Genomic DNA, 17,929 nt, shown 5'->3' on the forward strand with positions numbered 1-17,929 from the left:
CTTTGTAACTGCCATTGAAATTCAACCAAGACTTTTGTCTTTATTACTGCTATCATTTAACACACAAATATGTATTAAACCATAGAAGAATAAGCGTGTGTGATGCCCACTGCATTAGCACAACCTCTAACAATGTGGTACCTGAAACTGACCAATATGTCTGTGACCCCTAGGGTAAGATCTGCCTATTTAGGTTGTTTTAGCCCCTAAATCTTAATAAGATGACACAGATTTCTAGTGAGACAGAAAAAAAAACAAAAAAAAACCCAAATATGTATATTGCAATGTTTTATAAAATCATAACATTGTATATAGATTTATAGATTTTTTTCACAAAATGATAAGATCATTCTATATTTGTTGATATTAAGGCATTCTACAATTTAGGTAAAGGTCCAGTAAGAAAATCTTGTCTTTTTACTCTCCTTTCAGTGATGTATTTCGCAGCAAGAACCAGGTTCCTCACTTTCAGAAGATGTTAGAAAACATTTTCCTTCCTCTGTTTGAAGCCACTGTGAATCCTGCTAGTCACCCAGAACTACACCTCTTCCTGGAACATGTGAGTACTGCAATCAGAAGCCTGAGAATGAGTTAGCACTCCTATAAAAGACTGGCAGACACTTTCTGAAAACTTTGCAAACCAGACTGGCATTTGTTCACAAAGTTTAGATTACACTGTTTTGTTTGTCAAATGGGCTGTTTGTTTTATCTTAAAGGGACATGAAAATAAAAAAAATCTTTCCATCTTAATGGCAGGAGAGTCCACTGCTTCATTCATTACTTGTGGGAATTAAGAACCTGGCCACCAGGAGGAGGCAAAGACACCCCAGCCAAAGGCTTAAATACCTCCCCCCACTCCCCTCATCCCCCAGTCATTCTTTGCCTTTCGTCACAGGAGGTTGGCAGAGAAGTGTCGGAAGATTGGAGTAGTCTCTTATGGAGGGTAGTACTCTTTGAAATGGGACTGGAGTTTTAAGTAACCCTGTCAGCCTCTCAGTGAGAGCATGGGTGAAAGTTAGAGTCCGGAGATACAGGGAGAGTCTTTATGCAAAACCATCCCGACTCATGATTAACAGCTCCTTAAGCAATCAGCGTTGACGAGTTAAGCTGCCTGCTTTATGCACTCAAGTCCATGTCAGGAGTGATGCTACTAACCTGTCACACTTGAAGGGCCATGTTCCTGTTCCATTGCATAGATTCTGGAAAGATCGTTTTCATTTATACACATATGATAACGCAAGAAGACAGGGTCACAGTGTGCCTCCTTTTATCTGTATAGAATCAAGGGTTAATATCCTTGGAAGGGGGATTATTGAACAGGGGGGGGATTTATGCATAATCGCTTTATTGTGTTTGATGCTGCGTCATGTGTGAGATGAGGCTCTAGCAATGTGTGAACAGTCAGGTGTAGATCGGCACAGCCTTTTTTTGGCGCATTTTCTCTATAATGCAGGGGCGGTCCTGCATGGCACTCTATGTGACCGGGTGTGGCCTCTTCAACTTCCTCTTTTCTGATCGGCAATTGCGGGAGATGTAACGGTTTATCTGTGGTCTGGGTCATAGGAGGTGGTGAGTGTCCCGGCCATTGGTGTGTAAAGGTGCCATTTAATCTTCCTAGTCCGTATTAAAGGCGTAAACTATGGAGGACTCTGATATGTTAGAGGATACTCCCTCTTTAATTAAACCTAATACCTGTGTGTCATGTTCTGTCTCAGGATATTTTGTGAGAGCCTCATTGTCTGGAACAGTTGCTTTAAATGAAGATTAGTAGAAGCCATATAGATTGAAAAGATATCAGATTTATTCAAATAACAAAATACTTTGATTAAGCAAATACTTGCAGGGTATTTTTAATATATATACTATTCAGGTATGTTATGTCCACATACGCCAGGAGTGGAAAGGAACAAACAAGTAAGCACAGATGCAGATTCAAAAGGAAAGTATTTATCTTGGTAATAACTGAAGTGCAGGATTTGCACAAAGCAGGAATCAAACTTGTAAACAGGCAGCAGGTTTAAAGGTAAAGTCTTTGTCCAAAAATGTACTGAAGTACAGGATTTGCACAAAGCAGGAAACAACCTTGTAAACAGATAACAGGTTTAAAGATAAAGTCTTTGTCCTGGTAATATCTGAAGTGCAGGATTTACACAAAGCAGGAAACAAACTTGTAAACAGGTGCAAATGTAAATCTTCCTCCATATATGAAGTACAGGCAACAGGTTCTGGCTTGTGACAAAACAGAACCAATGTCAAGACAATATGCAGCCTAACAGCCAGCCTTAAATAGGGAGGATTTGTACAGAATTGGTTCTGAGTAAATCCAAAATTGAGAGCACCTGTGTTTTGCACAGGTGTGACAAGTACTCATTTCACAGATCTTTTAAGTTGCATGCTATTGCATTTGAAACTCCTAAACTGCTAGAACTGTCTGTGGCTCAACATACAAGCAAAACAGAGTAGTAAACACAGAGCCACAGGTTCAAATCCCTGCACAGCCCTTTCGAGCAAAATGCCTCCCAGACCTTTTCTTTTTCTTTTTAGTCTGGAGGCTTGGTTCATGACACTGTGTTTATTGTGAGGAGGTGCAGGTTGATCCACCTGCTCAACTGTGTTCCACATGCTTTGATAAGATTACAATATCTAAAAAGAATCAGATATTCAGTACTACTAAGCCGTCCACCTTGAGGGCTCTCCATCCCGCAAGGTGCATTCCCTACATTCATCTCCGATTACTCATGCAGCTCCCCAGGACCCTACTGATCCTCTCATGGGAGAGGCCTCTTGGCCGCCAGATTTCGCTGCCCAGTTGCAAACAGTGGTTTCTGAGGCCTTCCATGCTTTACCACGTCCTGCGAAGCGCAAGCGAAGGAAAAGACATAGCCTTCTGTCCCAGGGGTCATCTACTCCGTTGGATGTCTCTAATAGATTATCCGCTGATGAGGACGTCTCCGATTCTTCAGAGGGCGCTCTCTCTGGGACAGAATCGGCGTCATCTAGACCTCCGGCTGCGAAGGAGCCAGATTTTAAGTTTAAGATGGAACATTTGCGCATTTTACTGAAAGAAGTGCTTGCTACGTTGGAGGTTCCGGAACCGAAACTCCCGAAAAAACCTTCGATCCCTAAGCTAGAAAGGGTTTACGAGGACAGGGTGGTGCCTCAGACCTTCCCACTTCCCGTGAAGATCTCTACTATTATTAAGAGTGAGTGGGAAAAAACTTGGCTCGTCCGTTTCTTCCTCTAGCTCATTTAAAAAGCTGTTCCCCGTTCCGGACTCTCAGATCGAGCTATGGGGGGCCATCGCTCGCTAAGCGTACGACTATTCCCCTCGAGTATAGTTTGTCGTTCAAAGAGCCCATGGATAAAAAATTTGAATCAATGTTGAGAAAGATGTTTCAACTAACGGGGTTTGTTTTTCAATCGACAGTGGCGATCTCTGCGGTGGCTGGAGCTGCTACCTATTGGTGTGCGCACTATGCGCTATGGTCGAGGTGGAGACTCCCCTCGAGGAGATACAGGAAAAGATTAAGGCCTTAAGGGTAGCTAATTCTTTTATCTGTGATGCAAACATGCAGGTTATTCGCCTGAATGCCAAGACATCAGGTTTCACTGTTCAGGGCTCTATGGTTAAAGTCGTGGTCTGCTGACATGACTTCCAAGTCTAGATTACTATCCCTTCCTTTTCAGGGGAAAGTTATTTTTGGTCCAGGCCTGGACTCTATCATATCCACGGTCACAGGAGGCAAGGGTACTTTCCTTCCGCAGGATAAAAAGAACAAGCCTAAGAGCTCTACTTTTCGCCCCTTTCATTCGGACAAGTCTCAACGCCAGCAGCCTGCGAAGACCGGGCAGTCAAAGGGATCTTGGATGCCAGCTCAATCTTAGAACAAGTCCAAGCAGAGCAAGAAGCCCGCCGAGACAAAGTCTCTGGATCGAGTAGGGGGCAGACTATCTCTGTTCGCCGAGGCTTGGATGAGAGACGTACAGGATCCCTGGGTTCTGGAGATTATCGCCCAGGGTTACAAGATAGGGTTCAAGACTGATCCGCCCAGGGGCAGATTCCTCCTGTCAAACCTATCCTCAAGGCCAGAGAAGAGAGATGCCTTTCTCGAGTGCGTGAGGGATCTCTCCTCTCTCTAAGTAATCGTTCCAGTATCTCTAGCAGAAAGGAGTCTAGGGTACTATTCAAACCTTTTCGTGGTACCAAAGAAGGAGGGCACGTTCCGCCCAATTCTGGACCTAAAGTGCCTAAACAAGTTTCTGTCAGTCTTTCCTTAGTTCAAGAGGGGCAATTTATGACGACAATAGACCTGAAAGATGTTTACCTTCATGTGCCAATCCACAAGGACCACTTCAGGTTCCTAAGATACGCATTTCTGGACCAACACTTCCAGTTTGTGGCCCTACAATTTGGTCTGGCGACTGCCCCAAGAGTTTTTACGAAGGTTCTGGGAGCCAGGGGTATTGTGGTGGCTCCTTACCTGGACGATATCCTGGTCCAGGCTCCATCCTGCAGTCTTGCAGAGGACCACTCGAGGGCTCTTCTGCTTCTCCTTAGATGTCATTCCTTTCGCCAGGTTCCATCTCAGACCTCTGTAGTTATGCATGTTGAGACAATCACTCAGATCTATCCCAGCAGATATCTCTGGACAATCGAGCGAGGCAATGCCTCTCTTAGTGGGTCCATCCGGGACAGCTGTCCCAGGGGACATCCTTCTTGAGACTTTCCTGGGAGATTGTGACCATGAATGCAAGTCTATCAGGATGGGGAGCTGTTTGGGGTTCCAGAAGGGCACATGGCAGGTGGACTCAAGAGGAGTCAACCCTACCGATAAATATCCTGGAACTACGAGCAATATTCAACGCTCTGAGGGCTTGGCCCCTTTTGGGGTTGTGCCTTTTCATCAGATTCCAGTCAGACAACATTACCTCGGTGGTGTACATAAACCATCAGGGGGGGACAAGAAGCTCCCTAGCCCTGTGGGAGGTGTTTCAGATTCTGGAATGGGCAGAGGCCCACAGCTGTTCGCTCTCAGTGAGCCACATTCCGGGTGTGTACAACTGGGAAGTGGATTTCCTCAGCAGACAAATGTTTCATCCGTGGAATGGTCTCTCCATCCCAATGTTTTTGCGGATATTAGCAACAGATGGGGGATGCCAGAAATAGATCTCATGGCATCCAGACTCAACTTCAAGCTACCCAGATATGGGTCGAGGTCCAGGGATCCCCAGGCGGAGCTGATAGATACCTTGGCGGTTCCTTGGGAGTTCAACCTAATTTACATTTTTCCCCATTTCCACTTCTTCCTCGAGTGGTGGCCCGCATCAAACAGGAGCAAACTTCGACCATTCTGATTGCTCCGTTGTGGCCGTGAAGGATATGGTTTGCTGAGCTGATGGGAATGTCATTGTCTCCTCCATGGAGGTTACCCTGTCGCAGAGATCTGCTGGTTCAGGGTCCCTTTCTCCAACAAAATCTCGATTCTCTGAGGCTGACTGCGTGGTGATTGAACGCCTAGTCTTGGCAAAGAGAGGGTTCTCGGAGAGAGTGATTGATACTCTGATTCAGGCCAGGAAACTGGTCACTCGTCGCATCTATCATAAGGTGTGGAGGACCTATTTTTCCTGGTGTGAGGAACGTGGATATCCCTGGCACAAGATTAGGGTATCCAGGATTCTGGCTTTTCTCAAAGATGGTCTGGATAAGGGCCTTGGCGCCAGTTCCTTAAAGGGACAGATTTCAGCCTTATTGGTTCTGTTACACAGAAAGCTAGCGGAGCTTCCTGATATTCAGTACTTTGTTCAGGCTCTGTCCAGAATCAGACTGGTGTTTAGAACTTATGCTCCTCCTTGGAGCTTAAATTTGGTTCTTAAGGTTTTGCAGAGGGCTCCATTTGAGCCTATGCATGCGCTTGATATAAAGATTCTTTCCTGGAAGGTTCTATTTCTTCTGGCTATTGCATCATCTCGCAGAGTCTCTGAGTTAGCGGCCTTGCAATTTGAGCCTCCTTACCTGGTTTTTCATGCTGATAAGGCTGTGCTTCGCACAGGATTGGGGTTTCTTCCCAAGGTGATATCAGATCGTAATATCAATCAGGAGATAGTAGTTCCTTCCTTGTGTCCTAACCCTTCTTTGTCGAAGGAGAGGTTACTTCATAACTTGGATGTGGTTTGAGCTTTGTCTTTATTTGTCTTTATTTGTTGTGTATTCAGGGAAGCGTAGGGGGCAAAGGGCCTCTTCCACTTCACCGTCTTTTTGGTTGAGGAGCATTATCCGTTTGGCCTATGAAACAGCAGGACATACGCCTCTTCACAGGATTACGGCTCACTCAACTAGGGCTGGGCCTTTTCTTGGGATTTTAAGAACGAGGCCTCTGTGGAGCAAATTTGTAGGGCGGCTACTTGGTCCTCCTTACATATTTCTCCTGTTAAGTGTAGTCAGTCCACGGGTCATCCATTACTTATGGGATATTAACTCCTCCCTAACAGGAAGTGCAAGAGGATCACCCAAGCAGAGCTGCTATATAGCTCCTCCCCTCTACGTCACACCCAGTCATTCTCTTGCACCTAACTAATAGATAGGATGTGTGAGAGGAGTGTGGTTATTAAATTTAGTTTTTTATTACTTCAATCAAAAGTTTGTTGTTTTAAACAGCACCGGAGTGTGTTGTTTTTTCTCAGGCAGTATTAGAAGAAGAATCTACCTGAGTTTGTATATGATCTTAGCGGACGTAACTAAGATCCATTTGCTGTTCTCGGCCATTCTGAGGAGCGAGGTAACTTCAGAACAGGGGACAGCGGGCAGGGTTCACCTGCAAAGAGGTATGTTGCAGTATATTATTTTCTAAGGAATGGAATTGACTGAGAAAATACTGCTAATACCGATATAATGTAAGTACAGCCTTAAATGCAGTAGTAGTAACTGGTATCAGGCTGTTATGTATGTATGTTGGCACCAAAGTATTTCTGGGGAATGGCACTTCACTAAGAAAATACTGTATACATATAACTCTAGCCTCTCTGCAGTGATAGCGACTAGCAACAGGCTTTTATTCTTATTTCATATATTTAAAACGTTTACTGACAGTTTAATCGTTTTTGGGGTTTTTTCTCTGAGGTACTTGGTGAAAATTTATTGGCATTATTTTCCACTTGGCTGTCGTTTATTTTGTATAAAATCAGTTACTGAGCTTCCCCACTGCTGTGTTAAGAGTGGGAGGGACCTATTTTTGGCGCTTTTACTACGCATTAAAAATTCAGTCACAGTCTTCCTTATTCTCCCTGCATGATCCAGGACGTCTCTACAGAGCTCAGGGGTCTCCAAAACTAGTTTGAGGGAGGTAATCACTCACAGCAGACCTGTGAGACTGTGCTTTGACTGTGATAGAAAAACGTATTTATTTGTCAATCGTTTTTTTGGTATTAAGGGGTTAATAATCCATTTGCTGATGGGTGCTATCCTTTGCTAAATTAATGCATTTCATATGAAAAATTGATTGCTATAACTAAACCGGTTCATTGTTATATCAAAGTGACAGTTTTTTTTTTTGTGTGTGCTTCTTAAAGGCACAGTAACGTTTTTTATATTGCTTGTAAATTCAATTGAAAAGTATTTTCCAAGCTTGCTAGTCTAATTGCTAGTTTGTTTAAACATGTCTGACACAGAGGAATCTCCTTGTGCAATATGTTCAAAGGCCAAGGTGGAGCCCAATAGAAATTTATGTACTAATTGCATTGATGCTACTTTAAATAAAAGCCAATCTGTACATGTTAAGCAACATTCACCAGACAACGAGGGGGAAGTTATGCCGACTAACTTGCCTCACGTGTCAGTACCTGCATCTCCCGCTCAGGAGGTGCGTGATATTGTAACGCCAAGTACATCAGGGCGGCAATTACAAATCACTTTACAAGACATGGCTAATGTTATGACTGAACCAAAGAAAGTCCAGCAGCACCACAGTAGTTTATCTTTTTAAAGCTTTATTAGTACCTGGAGGTAAAAACCATGACGTTTTGGGCCTAATAGCCCTTAATCATGTTATGACTGAAGTTTTGTCTAAATTGCCAGAACTTAGGGGTAAACGAGACCACTCTGGGGTGAGAACAGAGTGCGCTGATAATGCTAGGGCCATGTCTGATACTGCGTCACAATTTGCAGAACATGAAGACGGAGAGCTTCATTCTGTGGGTGACGGATCTGATCCAAATAAACTGGATTCAGACATTTCAAATTTTAAGTTTAAGCTGGAAAACCTCCGTGTATTACTAGGGGAGGTGTTAGCGGCTCTGAATGATTGTAACACAGTTGCAATCCCAGAGAAAATGTGTAGGTTGGATAAATATTTTGCGGTACCGACGAGTACTGACATTTTTCCTATACCTAAGAGACTTACTGAAATTGTTACTAAGGAGTGGGATAGACCCGGTGTGCCTTTCTCACCCCCTCCTATATTCAGAAAAATGTTTCCAATAGACGCCACCACACGGGACTTATGGCAAACGGTCCCTAAGGTGGAGGGAGCAGTTTCTACTTTAGCTAAGCGTACCACTATCCCGGTGGAGGATAGCTGTGCCTTTTCAGATCCAATGGATAAAAAGTTAGAGGGTTACCTTAAGAAAATGTTTGTTCAACAAGGTTTTATATTGCAACCCCTTGCATGCATTGCGCCTGTCACGGCTGCGGCAGCATTTTGGTTTGAGTCTCTGGAAGAGACCCTTGACACAGCTCCATTAGATGAGATTACACACAAGCTTAAAACCCTTAAGCTAGCTAATTCATTTATTTCTGATGCCGTAGTACACTTAACTAAACTTACGGCTAAGAATTCCGGATTCGCCATTCAGGCGCGCAGAGCGCTGTGGCTAAAATCCTGGTCAGCTGATGTGACTTCTAAATCTAAATTGCTTAACATACCTTTCAAGGGGCAGACATTGTTCGGGCCCGGTTTGAAAGAAATTATCGCTGATATTACGGGAGGTAAAGGCCATGCCCTGCCTCAAGACAGAGCCAAACCTAGGGCTAGACAGTCTAATTTTCGTGCCTTTCGTAACTTCAAGGCAGGAGCAGCATCAACTTCCTCTGCTCCAAAACAGGAAGGAGCTGTTTCTCGCTACAGACAAGGCTGGAAACCTAACCAGACCTGGAACAAGGGCAAGCAGGCCAAGAAACCTGCTGCTGCCCCTAAGACAGCATGAAGTGAGGACCCCCGATCCGGAAACGGATCTAGTGGGGGGCAGACTCTCTCTCTTCGCCCAGGCTTGGGCAAGAGATGTCCAGGATCCCTGGGCGTTGGAGATCATATCTCAGGGATATCTTCTGGACTTCAAAGCTTCTCCTCCACAAGGGAGATTTCATCTTTCAAGGTTGTCAACAAACCTAATAAAGAAAGAGGCGTTTCTACGCTGTGTACAAGATCTTTTACTCATGGGAGTGATCCATCCGGTTCCGAGGTCGGAACACGGACAAGGGTTTTACTCAAATCTGTTTGTGGTTCCCAAAAAAGAAGGAACCTTCAGACCAATATTGGATTTAAAGATCCTAAACAAATTCCTAAGAGTTCCATCGTTCAAAATGGAAACTATTCGGACAATCTTACCCATGATCCAAAGGGGTCAGTACATGACCACAGTGGATTTAAAGGATGCCTACCTTCACATACCGATTCACAAGGATCATTACCGGTATCTAAGGTTTGCCTTCCTAGACAGGCATTACCAGTTTGTAGCTCTTCCCTTCGGGTTAGCTACGGCTCCAAGAATCTTTACAAAGGTTCTGGGCTCTCTTCTGGCGGTACTAAGACCGCAAGGAATATCGGTAGCTCCGTACCTAGACGACATTCTGATACAAGCGTCAAGTTTCCAAACTGCCAAGTCTCATACAGAGTTAGTACTGGCATTTCTAAGGTTGCATGGGTGGAAAGTGAACGAAGAAAAGAGTTCTCTATTACCACTCACAAGAGTTCCCTTCTTGGGGACTCTTATAGATTCTGTAGAAATGAAAATTTACCTGACAGAGGACAGGTTAACAAAACTTCTAAATGCTTGCCGTGTCCTTCATTCCATTCAACACCCGTCAGTGGCTCAATGCATGGAGGTAATCGGCTTAATGGTAGCGGCAATGGACATAGTACCTTTTGCACGCCTGCATCTCAGACCACTGCAATTGTGCATGCTAAGTCAGTGGAATGGGGATTACTCAGATTTGTCCCCTATGCTGAATCTGGATCAAGAGACCAGAGATTCTCTTCTATGGTGGCTTTCTCGGCCACATCTGTCCAGGGGGATGCCCTTCAGCAGGCCAGACTGGACGATTGTAACAACAGACGCCAGCCTTTTAGGTTGGGGCGCTGTCTGGAATTCCCTGAAGGCTCAGGGATCATGGACTCAGGAGGAGAGTCTCCTTCCAATAAACATTCTGGAATTGAGAGCAGTTCTCAATGCCCTTCTGACTTGGCCTCAGTTTAGCAACTCTGAGGTTCATCCGGTTTCAGTCGGACAATATCACGACTGTGGCTTACATCAATCATCAGGGAGGGACAAGGAGTTCCCTAGCGATGATGGAAGTCTCAAAGATTATTCGCTGGGCAGAGTCTCACTCTTGCCACCTGTCAGCGATTCACATCCCAGGCGTGGAGAACTGGGAGGCGGATTTCCTAAGTCGCCAGACTTTTCATCCGGGGGAGTGGGAACTTCATCCGGAGGTTTTTGCCCAAATACTTCGACGTTGGGGCAAACCAGATCTGGATCTCATGGCGTCTCGCCAGAACGCCAAACTTCCTTGTTACGGATCCAGGTCCAGGGACCCGGGAGCGGCGCTGATAGATGCTCTGACAGCACCTTGGGTCTTCAACATGGCTTATGTGTTTCCACCCTTCCCGATGCTTCCTCGATTGATTGCCAGGATCAAACAGGAGAAAGCATCGGTGATTCTAATAGCGCCTGCGTGGCCACGCAGGACCTGGTATGCAGATCTAGTGGACATGTCATCCTGTCCACCTTGGTCGCTGCCTCTGAGACAGGACCTTCTAATTCAGGGTCCTTTCAAACATCAAAATCTAATTTCTCTGAAGCTGACTGCATGGAGATTGAACGCTTGATTTTATCAAAGCGTGGATTTTCGGAGTCAGTGATTGATACCTTAGTACAGGCTAGGAAACCTGTTACCAGGAAAATTTACCATAAGATATGGCGTAAATATTTACACTGGTGCGAATCCAAGAGTTACTCATGGAGTAAGGTTAGGATTCCTAGGATATTGTCTTTTCTACAAGAAGGTTTAGAAAAGGGTTTATCTGCAAGTTCTTTAAAGGGACAGATCTCAGCTCTGTCCATCCTTTTACACAAACGTCTGTCAGAAGTTCCAGACGTTCAGGCTTTTTGTCAGGCTTTGGCCAGGATTAAGCCTGTGTTTAAGACTGTTGCTCCACCGTGGAGCTTAAACTTAGTTCTTAACGTTTTACAGGGTGTTCCGTTTGAACCCCTTCATTCCATTGATATCAAGCTGTTATCTTGGAAAGTTCTGTTTTTAATGGCTATTTCCTCGGCTCGTAGAGTCTCTGAGTTATCGGCCTTACATTGTGATTCTCCTTATCTGATTTTTCATTCAGACAAGGTAGTTCTGCGTACTAAACCTGGGTTCTTACCTAAGGTAGTCACTAACAAGAATATCAATCAAGAGATTGTTGTTCCATCATTGTGCCCTAACCCTTCTTCAAAGAAGGAACGACTTCTGCACAATCTAGACGTAGTCCGTGCCCTGAAATTTTATTTACAGGCAACTAAAGATTTTCGCCAAACTTCTTCCCTGTTTGTCGTTTATTCTGGACAGAGGAGAGGTCAAAAAGCATCTGCTACCTCTCTCTCTTTTTGGCTTCGTAGCATAATACGTTTAGCCTATGAGACTGCTGGACAGCAGCCTCCTGAAAGAATTACAGCTCATTCTACGAGAGCTGTGGCTTCCACGTGGGCCTTTAAGAATGAGGCCTCTGTTGAACAGATTTGCAAGGCTGCAACTTGGTCTTCTCTTCATACTTTTTCCAAATTTTACAAATTTGACACTTTTGCTTCTTCTGAGGCTGTTTTTGGGAGAAAGGTTCTTCAGGCAGTGGTTCCTTCCGTGTAAAGATCCTGCCTGTCCCTCCCGTCATCTGTGTACTTTAGCTTTGGTATTGGTATCCCATAAGTAATGGATGACCCGTGGACTGACTACACTTAACAGGAGAAAACATAATTTATGCTTACCTGATAAATTCCTTTCTCCTGTAGTGTAGTCAGTCCACGGCCCGCCCTGTTTTTTATGGCAGGTCTAAATTTTAAATTATACTCCAGTCACCACTGCACCCTATAGTTTCTCCTTTCTCGTTTGGTTTTCGGTCGAATGACTGGGTGTGACGTAGAGGGGAGGAGCTATATAGCAGCTCTGCTTGGGTGATCCTCTTGCACTTCCTGTTAGGGAGGAGTTAATATCCCATAAGTAATGGATGACCCGTGGACTGACTACACTACAGGAGAAAGGAATTTATCAGGTAAGCATAAATTATGTTTTTTGCAAAATTTTACAAATTTTATGTTTTTGCTACGGCAGAAGCTGGTTTTTGGAGAAAGGTTCTGCAGGCTGTGGTGCCCTCAGTATAGGGTCTGCCTCCTTTTACCCTCCTGTTTTGTTCATTCAGTGTCCTCTAGAGCTTGGGTATTTGTTCCCACAAGTAATGAACGAAGCAGTGGACTCTCCTCCCATTAAGATGCAAAACATAAATTATGCTTACCTGATAATTTAATTTCTATCTGTGGGAGGAGAATCCACTGCTCCCGCCCGTTTACTCCGATGGGCGGATCTACATTTTATATTATTCTTACAGCACCATTTATACCCTGATATTTCTCCTACTGTTCCTTGTTCCCTTGGCAGAATGACTGGGGGATGTGGGGAGTGCGGGAGGTATTTAAAGGGACACTCAATCAAAATTAAACTTTCATTATTCAGGTAGAGCATGCCATTTTAAACAACTTTCCAATTTACTTCCAATAACAAAATGTGCACCGTCTTTTTATATTTAAACTTTTTGAGTCACCAGCTCCTACTGAGCATGTGCAAGAATAAGTGTGTATGCATTTGTGAATGGCTGATGGCTGTCACATGGTACGTGTATGTATTTGTGAATGGCTGGTGGCTGTCACATGGTACAGGGGGAGTGGAAAAAGACATAACTTTTAAAATTGTCAGAAAAAAACATCTACTACTCATTTGAAGTTCAGACTAAGTGCTATTGCATTGTCTTGTTATCTTGCATTTGTTGATTATGTAAATCTACTGTCTTGACTGGTCCTTTAAGCCTTTGGCTGGGGTGTCTTTGCCTCCTCCTGGTGGCCAGGTTCTTAATTCCCACAAGTAATGAATGAAGCAGTGGACTCTCCTCCCACAGATGGAAATGAAACTATCAGGTAAGCATAATTTATGTTTCTTTCATGTAATTAGCAAGAGTCCATGAGCTAGTGACGTATGGGATATACATTCCTACCAGGAGGGGCAAAGTTTCCCAAACCTTAAAATGCCTATAAATACACCCCTCACCACACCCACAATTCAGTTTTACAAACTTTGCCTCCGATGGAGGTGGTGAAGTAAGTTTGTGCTAGATTCTACGTTGATATGCGCTCCGCAGCAAGTTGGAGCCCGGTTTTCCTCTCAGCGTGCAGTGAATGTCAGAGGGATGTGAGGAGAGTATTGCCTATTTGAATGCAGTGATCTCCTTCTACGGGGTCTATTTCATAGGTTCTCTGTTATCGGTCGTAGAGATTCATCTCTTACCTCCCTTTTCAGATCGACGATATACTCTTATATATACCATTACCTCTGCTGATTCTCGTTTCAGTACTGGTTTGGCTTTCTACAAACATGTAGATGAGTGTCCTGGGGTAAGTAAATCTTATTTTCTGTGACACTCTAAGCTATGGTTGGGCACTTTATTTATAAAGTTCTAAATATATGTATTCAAACATTTATTTGCCTTGACTCAGAATGTTCAACATTCCTTATTTTTCAGACAGTCAGTTTCATATTTGGGATAAATGCATTTGTTTCAATCATTTTTTCTTACCTTAAAAAATTTGACTTTTTCCCTGTGGGCTGTTAGGCTCGCGGGGGCAGAAAATGCTTCATTTTATTGCGTCATTCTTGGCGCAGACTTTTTTGGTGCAAAATTTTTTTTCTGTTTCCGGCGTCATACGTGTCGCCGGAAGTTGCGTCATTTTTTGACGTTTTTTTGCGTCAAAAATGTCGGCGTTCCGGATGTGGCGTCATTTTTGGCGCCAAAAGCATTTAGGCGCCAAATAATGTGGGCGTCTTTTTTGGCGCTAAAAAATATGGGCGTCATTTTTGTCTCCACATTATTTAAGTCTCATTATTTATTGCTTCTGGTTGCTAGAAGCTTGTTCTCTGGCATTTTTTTCCCATTCCTGAAACTGTCATTTAAGGAATTTGATCAATTTTGCTTTATATGTTGTTTTTTTCTTTTACATATTGCAAGATGTTCCACGTTGCAACTGAGTCAGAAGATACTTCAGGAAAATCACTGCACAGTGCTGGAGCTACCAAGCTAAGTGTATCTGCTATAAACTTTTGGTATCTGTTTCTCCAGCTGTTATTTGTATTGCATATCATGTCAAACTTATTAATGCAGATAAAATTTCCTTTAGTACTGTTACATTACCTGTTGCTGTTCCGTCAACATCTAATTTTCAGAGTGTTCCTGATAACATAAGAGATTTTATTTTTTAAATCCATTAAGAAGGCTATGTCTGTTATTTCTCCTTCTAGTATACATAAAAGTCTTTTAAAACTTCTCTTTTTTCAGATGAATTTTTAAATGAACATCATCATTCTGATACTGATAATGGTTCTTCTGGTTCAGAGGTTTCTGTCTCAGAGGTTGATGCTGATAAATCTTTGTATTTGTTCAAGATGGAATTTATTTGTTCTTTACTTAAAGAAGTGTTATTTGCATTAGAAATAGAGGATTCTGGTCCTCTTGATACTAAATGTAAACGTTTAAATAAGGTTTTTAAATCTCCTGTAGGTATTCCAGAAGTGTTTTATCTCCCTGATGCTATTTCTGAAGTAATTTCCAGGGAATGGAATAATTTGGGTAATTTATTTACTCCTTCTAGACGTTTAAGCAAATTATATCCTGTGCCATCTGACAGATTAGAGTTTTTTGGGACAAAAATCCCTAAGGTTATGGGGCTGTCTCTACTCCTGCTAATGTACTACTATTCCTACGGCAGATAGTACTTCATTTAAGGATCCTTTAGATTGGAAAATTGAATCCTTTCTAAGAAAAGCTTACTTATGTTCAGGTAATCTTCTTAGACCTGCTATATTTTTAGCGGATGTTGCTGCAGCTTCAACTTTTTGGTTAGAAGCTTTAGCGCAACAAGTAACAGATCATAATTTTATAGCATTATTATTATTCTATAACATGCTAATAATTTTATTGGTGATACCATCTTTTGATATCATTAGAGTTGATGTCAGGTATATGTCTCTAGCTATTTTAGCTAGAAAAGCTTTATGGATTAAACTTGGAATGCTGACATGTCTTCTAAGTCAACTTTGCTTTCCCTTTCTTTCCAGGGTAAATAATCATTTTTCGTTCCAAGGAACAAAAGCCTGATCCTTCATCCTCAGGAGCGGTATCAGTTTGGAAACTATTTCCAGTTTGGAATATATCCAAGCCTTATAGAAACCTATAGCCAGCTCCTAAGTACCTATGAAGGTGCGGCCCTTATTCCAGCTCAGCTGGTATGGGGCAGATTACGTTTTCTTCAAAGAAATTTGGATCAATTCCGTTCTTAATCTCTGGTTTCAGAAACATTGTTTCAGAAAGGTACAGAATTGGCTTCAAGTTAAGGCCTCCTGCTAAGAGATTCTTTTCTTTCCCGTGTCCCAGTTAACACAGCAAAGGCTCAGCATTTCTGAAATGTGTTTCAGATCTAGAGTTGGCTGGAGTATTTATGCCAGTTCCAGTTCTGGAACAGGGGCTGGGGTTTTATTTTATCTCTTCATTGTACCAAAGAAGGTCAATTCCTTCAGACCAGTTCCGGATCTATCATTATTGAATCGTTATGTTAGGATACCAACATTCAAGATGGTTACTGTAGAACTATCCTGCCTTTTGTTTAGCAAGGGCATTATATGTCTACAATAGATTTACAGGATGTGTATCTGCATATTCCGATTCATCCAGATCACTTTTAGTGTCTGAGATTCTCTTTTTAGACAAGCATTACCAGTTTTGTGGCTCTACCGTTTGGCCTAGCCTCAGTTCCAAGAATTTTTTTCAAAGGTTCTCGGTGCCCTTCTTTCTGTAATCAGAGAATAGGGTTTTGGTATTTCCTTATTTCGACGATATCTTGGTACTTGCTCAGTCTTCTCATTTTCGAAGAATCTCATACGAATCGACTTGTGTTGTTTCTTCAAGTTCATGGTTGGAGGATCAATTTACCAATCAGTTCATTGATTCCTCAGACAAGGGTAACCTTTTTAGGTTTCTAGATAAATTCAGTGTCTATGACTCTGTCCTTGTCAGACAAGAGAAGTTTAACATTGATATCAGCTTGTCAAAAACCTTCAGTCACAATCATTCCCTTTGGTAGCCTTATGCATGGAAATGTTGGGTCTTAGGACTGCCGCATCAGATGCGATCTCCTTTGCTCGTTTTCACATGCGACCTCTTCAGCTCTGTATGCTGAACCAATGGTGCAGGGATTACTCAAAGATATCTCAATTAATATCTTTAAACCGATTTTACGACACTCTCTGACATGGTGGACAGATCACCATCGTTTAGTTCAGGGGGCTTCTTTGTTCTTCCGACCTGGACTATAATCTCAACAGATGCAAGTCTTACAGGTTGGGGAGCTGTGTGGGGGTATCTGACGGCACAGGGGGTTTGGGAATCTCAGGAGGTGAGATTTCCGATCAATATTTTGGAACTCCGTGCAATTTTCAGAACTCTTCAGTCTTGGCCTCTTCTGAAGAGAGAGTTGTTCATTTGTTTTCAGATAGACAATGTCACAACTGTGGCATACATCAATCATCAAGGAGGGACTCACAGTCCTCTGGCTATGAAAGAAGTATCTCGAATTTTGGTTTGGGCGGAATCCAGCTCCTGTCTATCTCTGCGGTTCATATCCCAGGTATGGACAATTGGAAAGCGGATTATCTCAGTCGCCAAACGTTGCATCCGGGCGAATGGTCTCTTCACCCAGAGGTATTTCTTCAGATTGTTCAAATGTGGGAACTTCCAGAAATAGATCTGATGGCTTCTCATCTAAACAAGAAACTTCCCAGGTATCTGTCCAGATCCCGGGATCCTCAGGCGGAGGCAGTGGATGCATTATCACTTCCTTGGAAGTATCATCCTGCCTATATCTTTCCGCCTCTAGTTCTTCTTCCAAGAGTAATCTCCAAGATTCTGAAGGAATGCTCGTTTGTTCTGCTGGTAGCTCCGGCATGGCCTCACAGGTTTTGGTATGCGGATCTTGTCCGAATGGCCTCTTGCCAACCGTGGACTCTTCCGTTAAGACCAGACCTTTTGTCTCAAGGTCCTTTTTTCCATCAGGATCTGAAATCTTTAAATTTAAAGGTATGGAGATTGAACGCTTGATTCTTGGTCAAAGAGGTTTCTCTGACTCTGTGATTAATACTATGTTACAGGCTCGTAAATCTGTATCCAGAGAGATATATTATAGAGTCTGGAAGACTTATATTTCTTGGTGTCTTTCTCATCATTTTTCTTGGCATTCTTTTAGAATACCGAGAATATTTGTTATCTTTTCCGGTTTTAGAAAGGCCAGAAAACTTCTGCCATTTCTTTGGCATCTTGGTTGCAATCTTTAATTCATCTTGCCTATGTTGAGTCGGGTA

The 17,929-nt window shown here is 43.0% G+C and overlaps 1 protein-coding gene across 4 annotated transcripts in view; it reads left to right on the top strand.

Moving 5' to 3' along the window:
* The window catches only part of AMPD2 (adenosine monophosphate deaminase 2), a 195,195-nt gene that overhangs the window by 128,231 nt on the left and 49,035 nt on the right, over positions 1-17,929 (top strand). For all 4 annotated transcript variants that reach the window (XM_053706770.1, XM_053706773.1, XM_053706771.1 and 1 more), the window contains exon 13: positions 433-559. In XM_053706770.1, coding sequence (XP_053562745.1) covers positions 433-559 — 127 coding nt within the window. The remainder of the gene's footprint in view (positions 1-432; positions 560-17,929) is intronic.

The sequence above is a fragment of the Bombina bombina genome, chromosome 3, assembly GCF_027579735.1.
Source record: "Bombina bombina isolate aBomBom1 chromosome 3, aBomBom1.pri, whole genome shotgun sequence".
Classification (NCBI taxonomy): domain Eukaryota; kingdom Metazoa; phylum Chordata; class Amphibia; order Anura; family Bombinatoridae; genus Bombina; species Bombina bombina.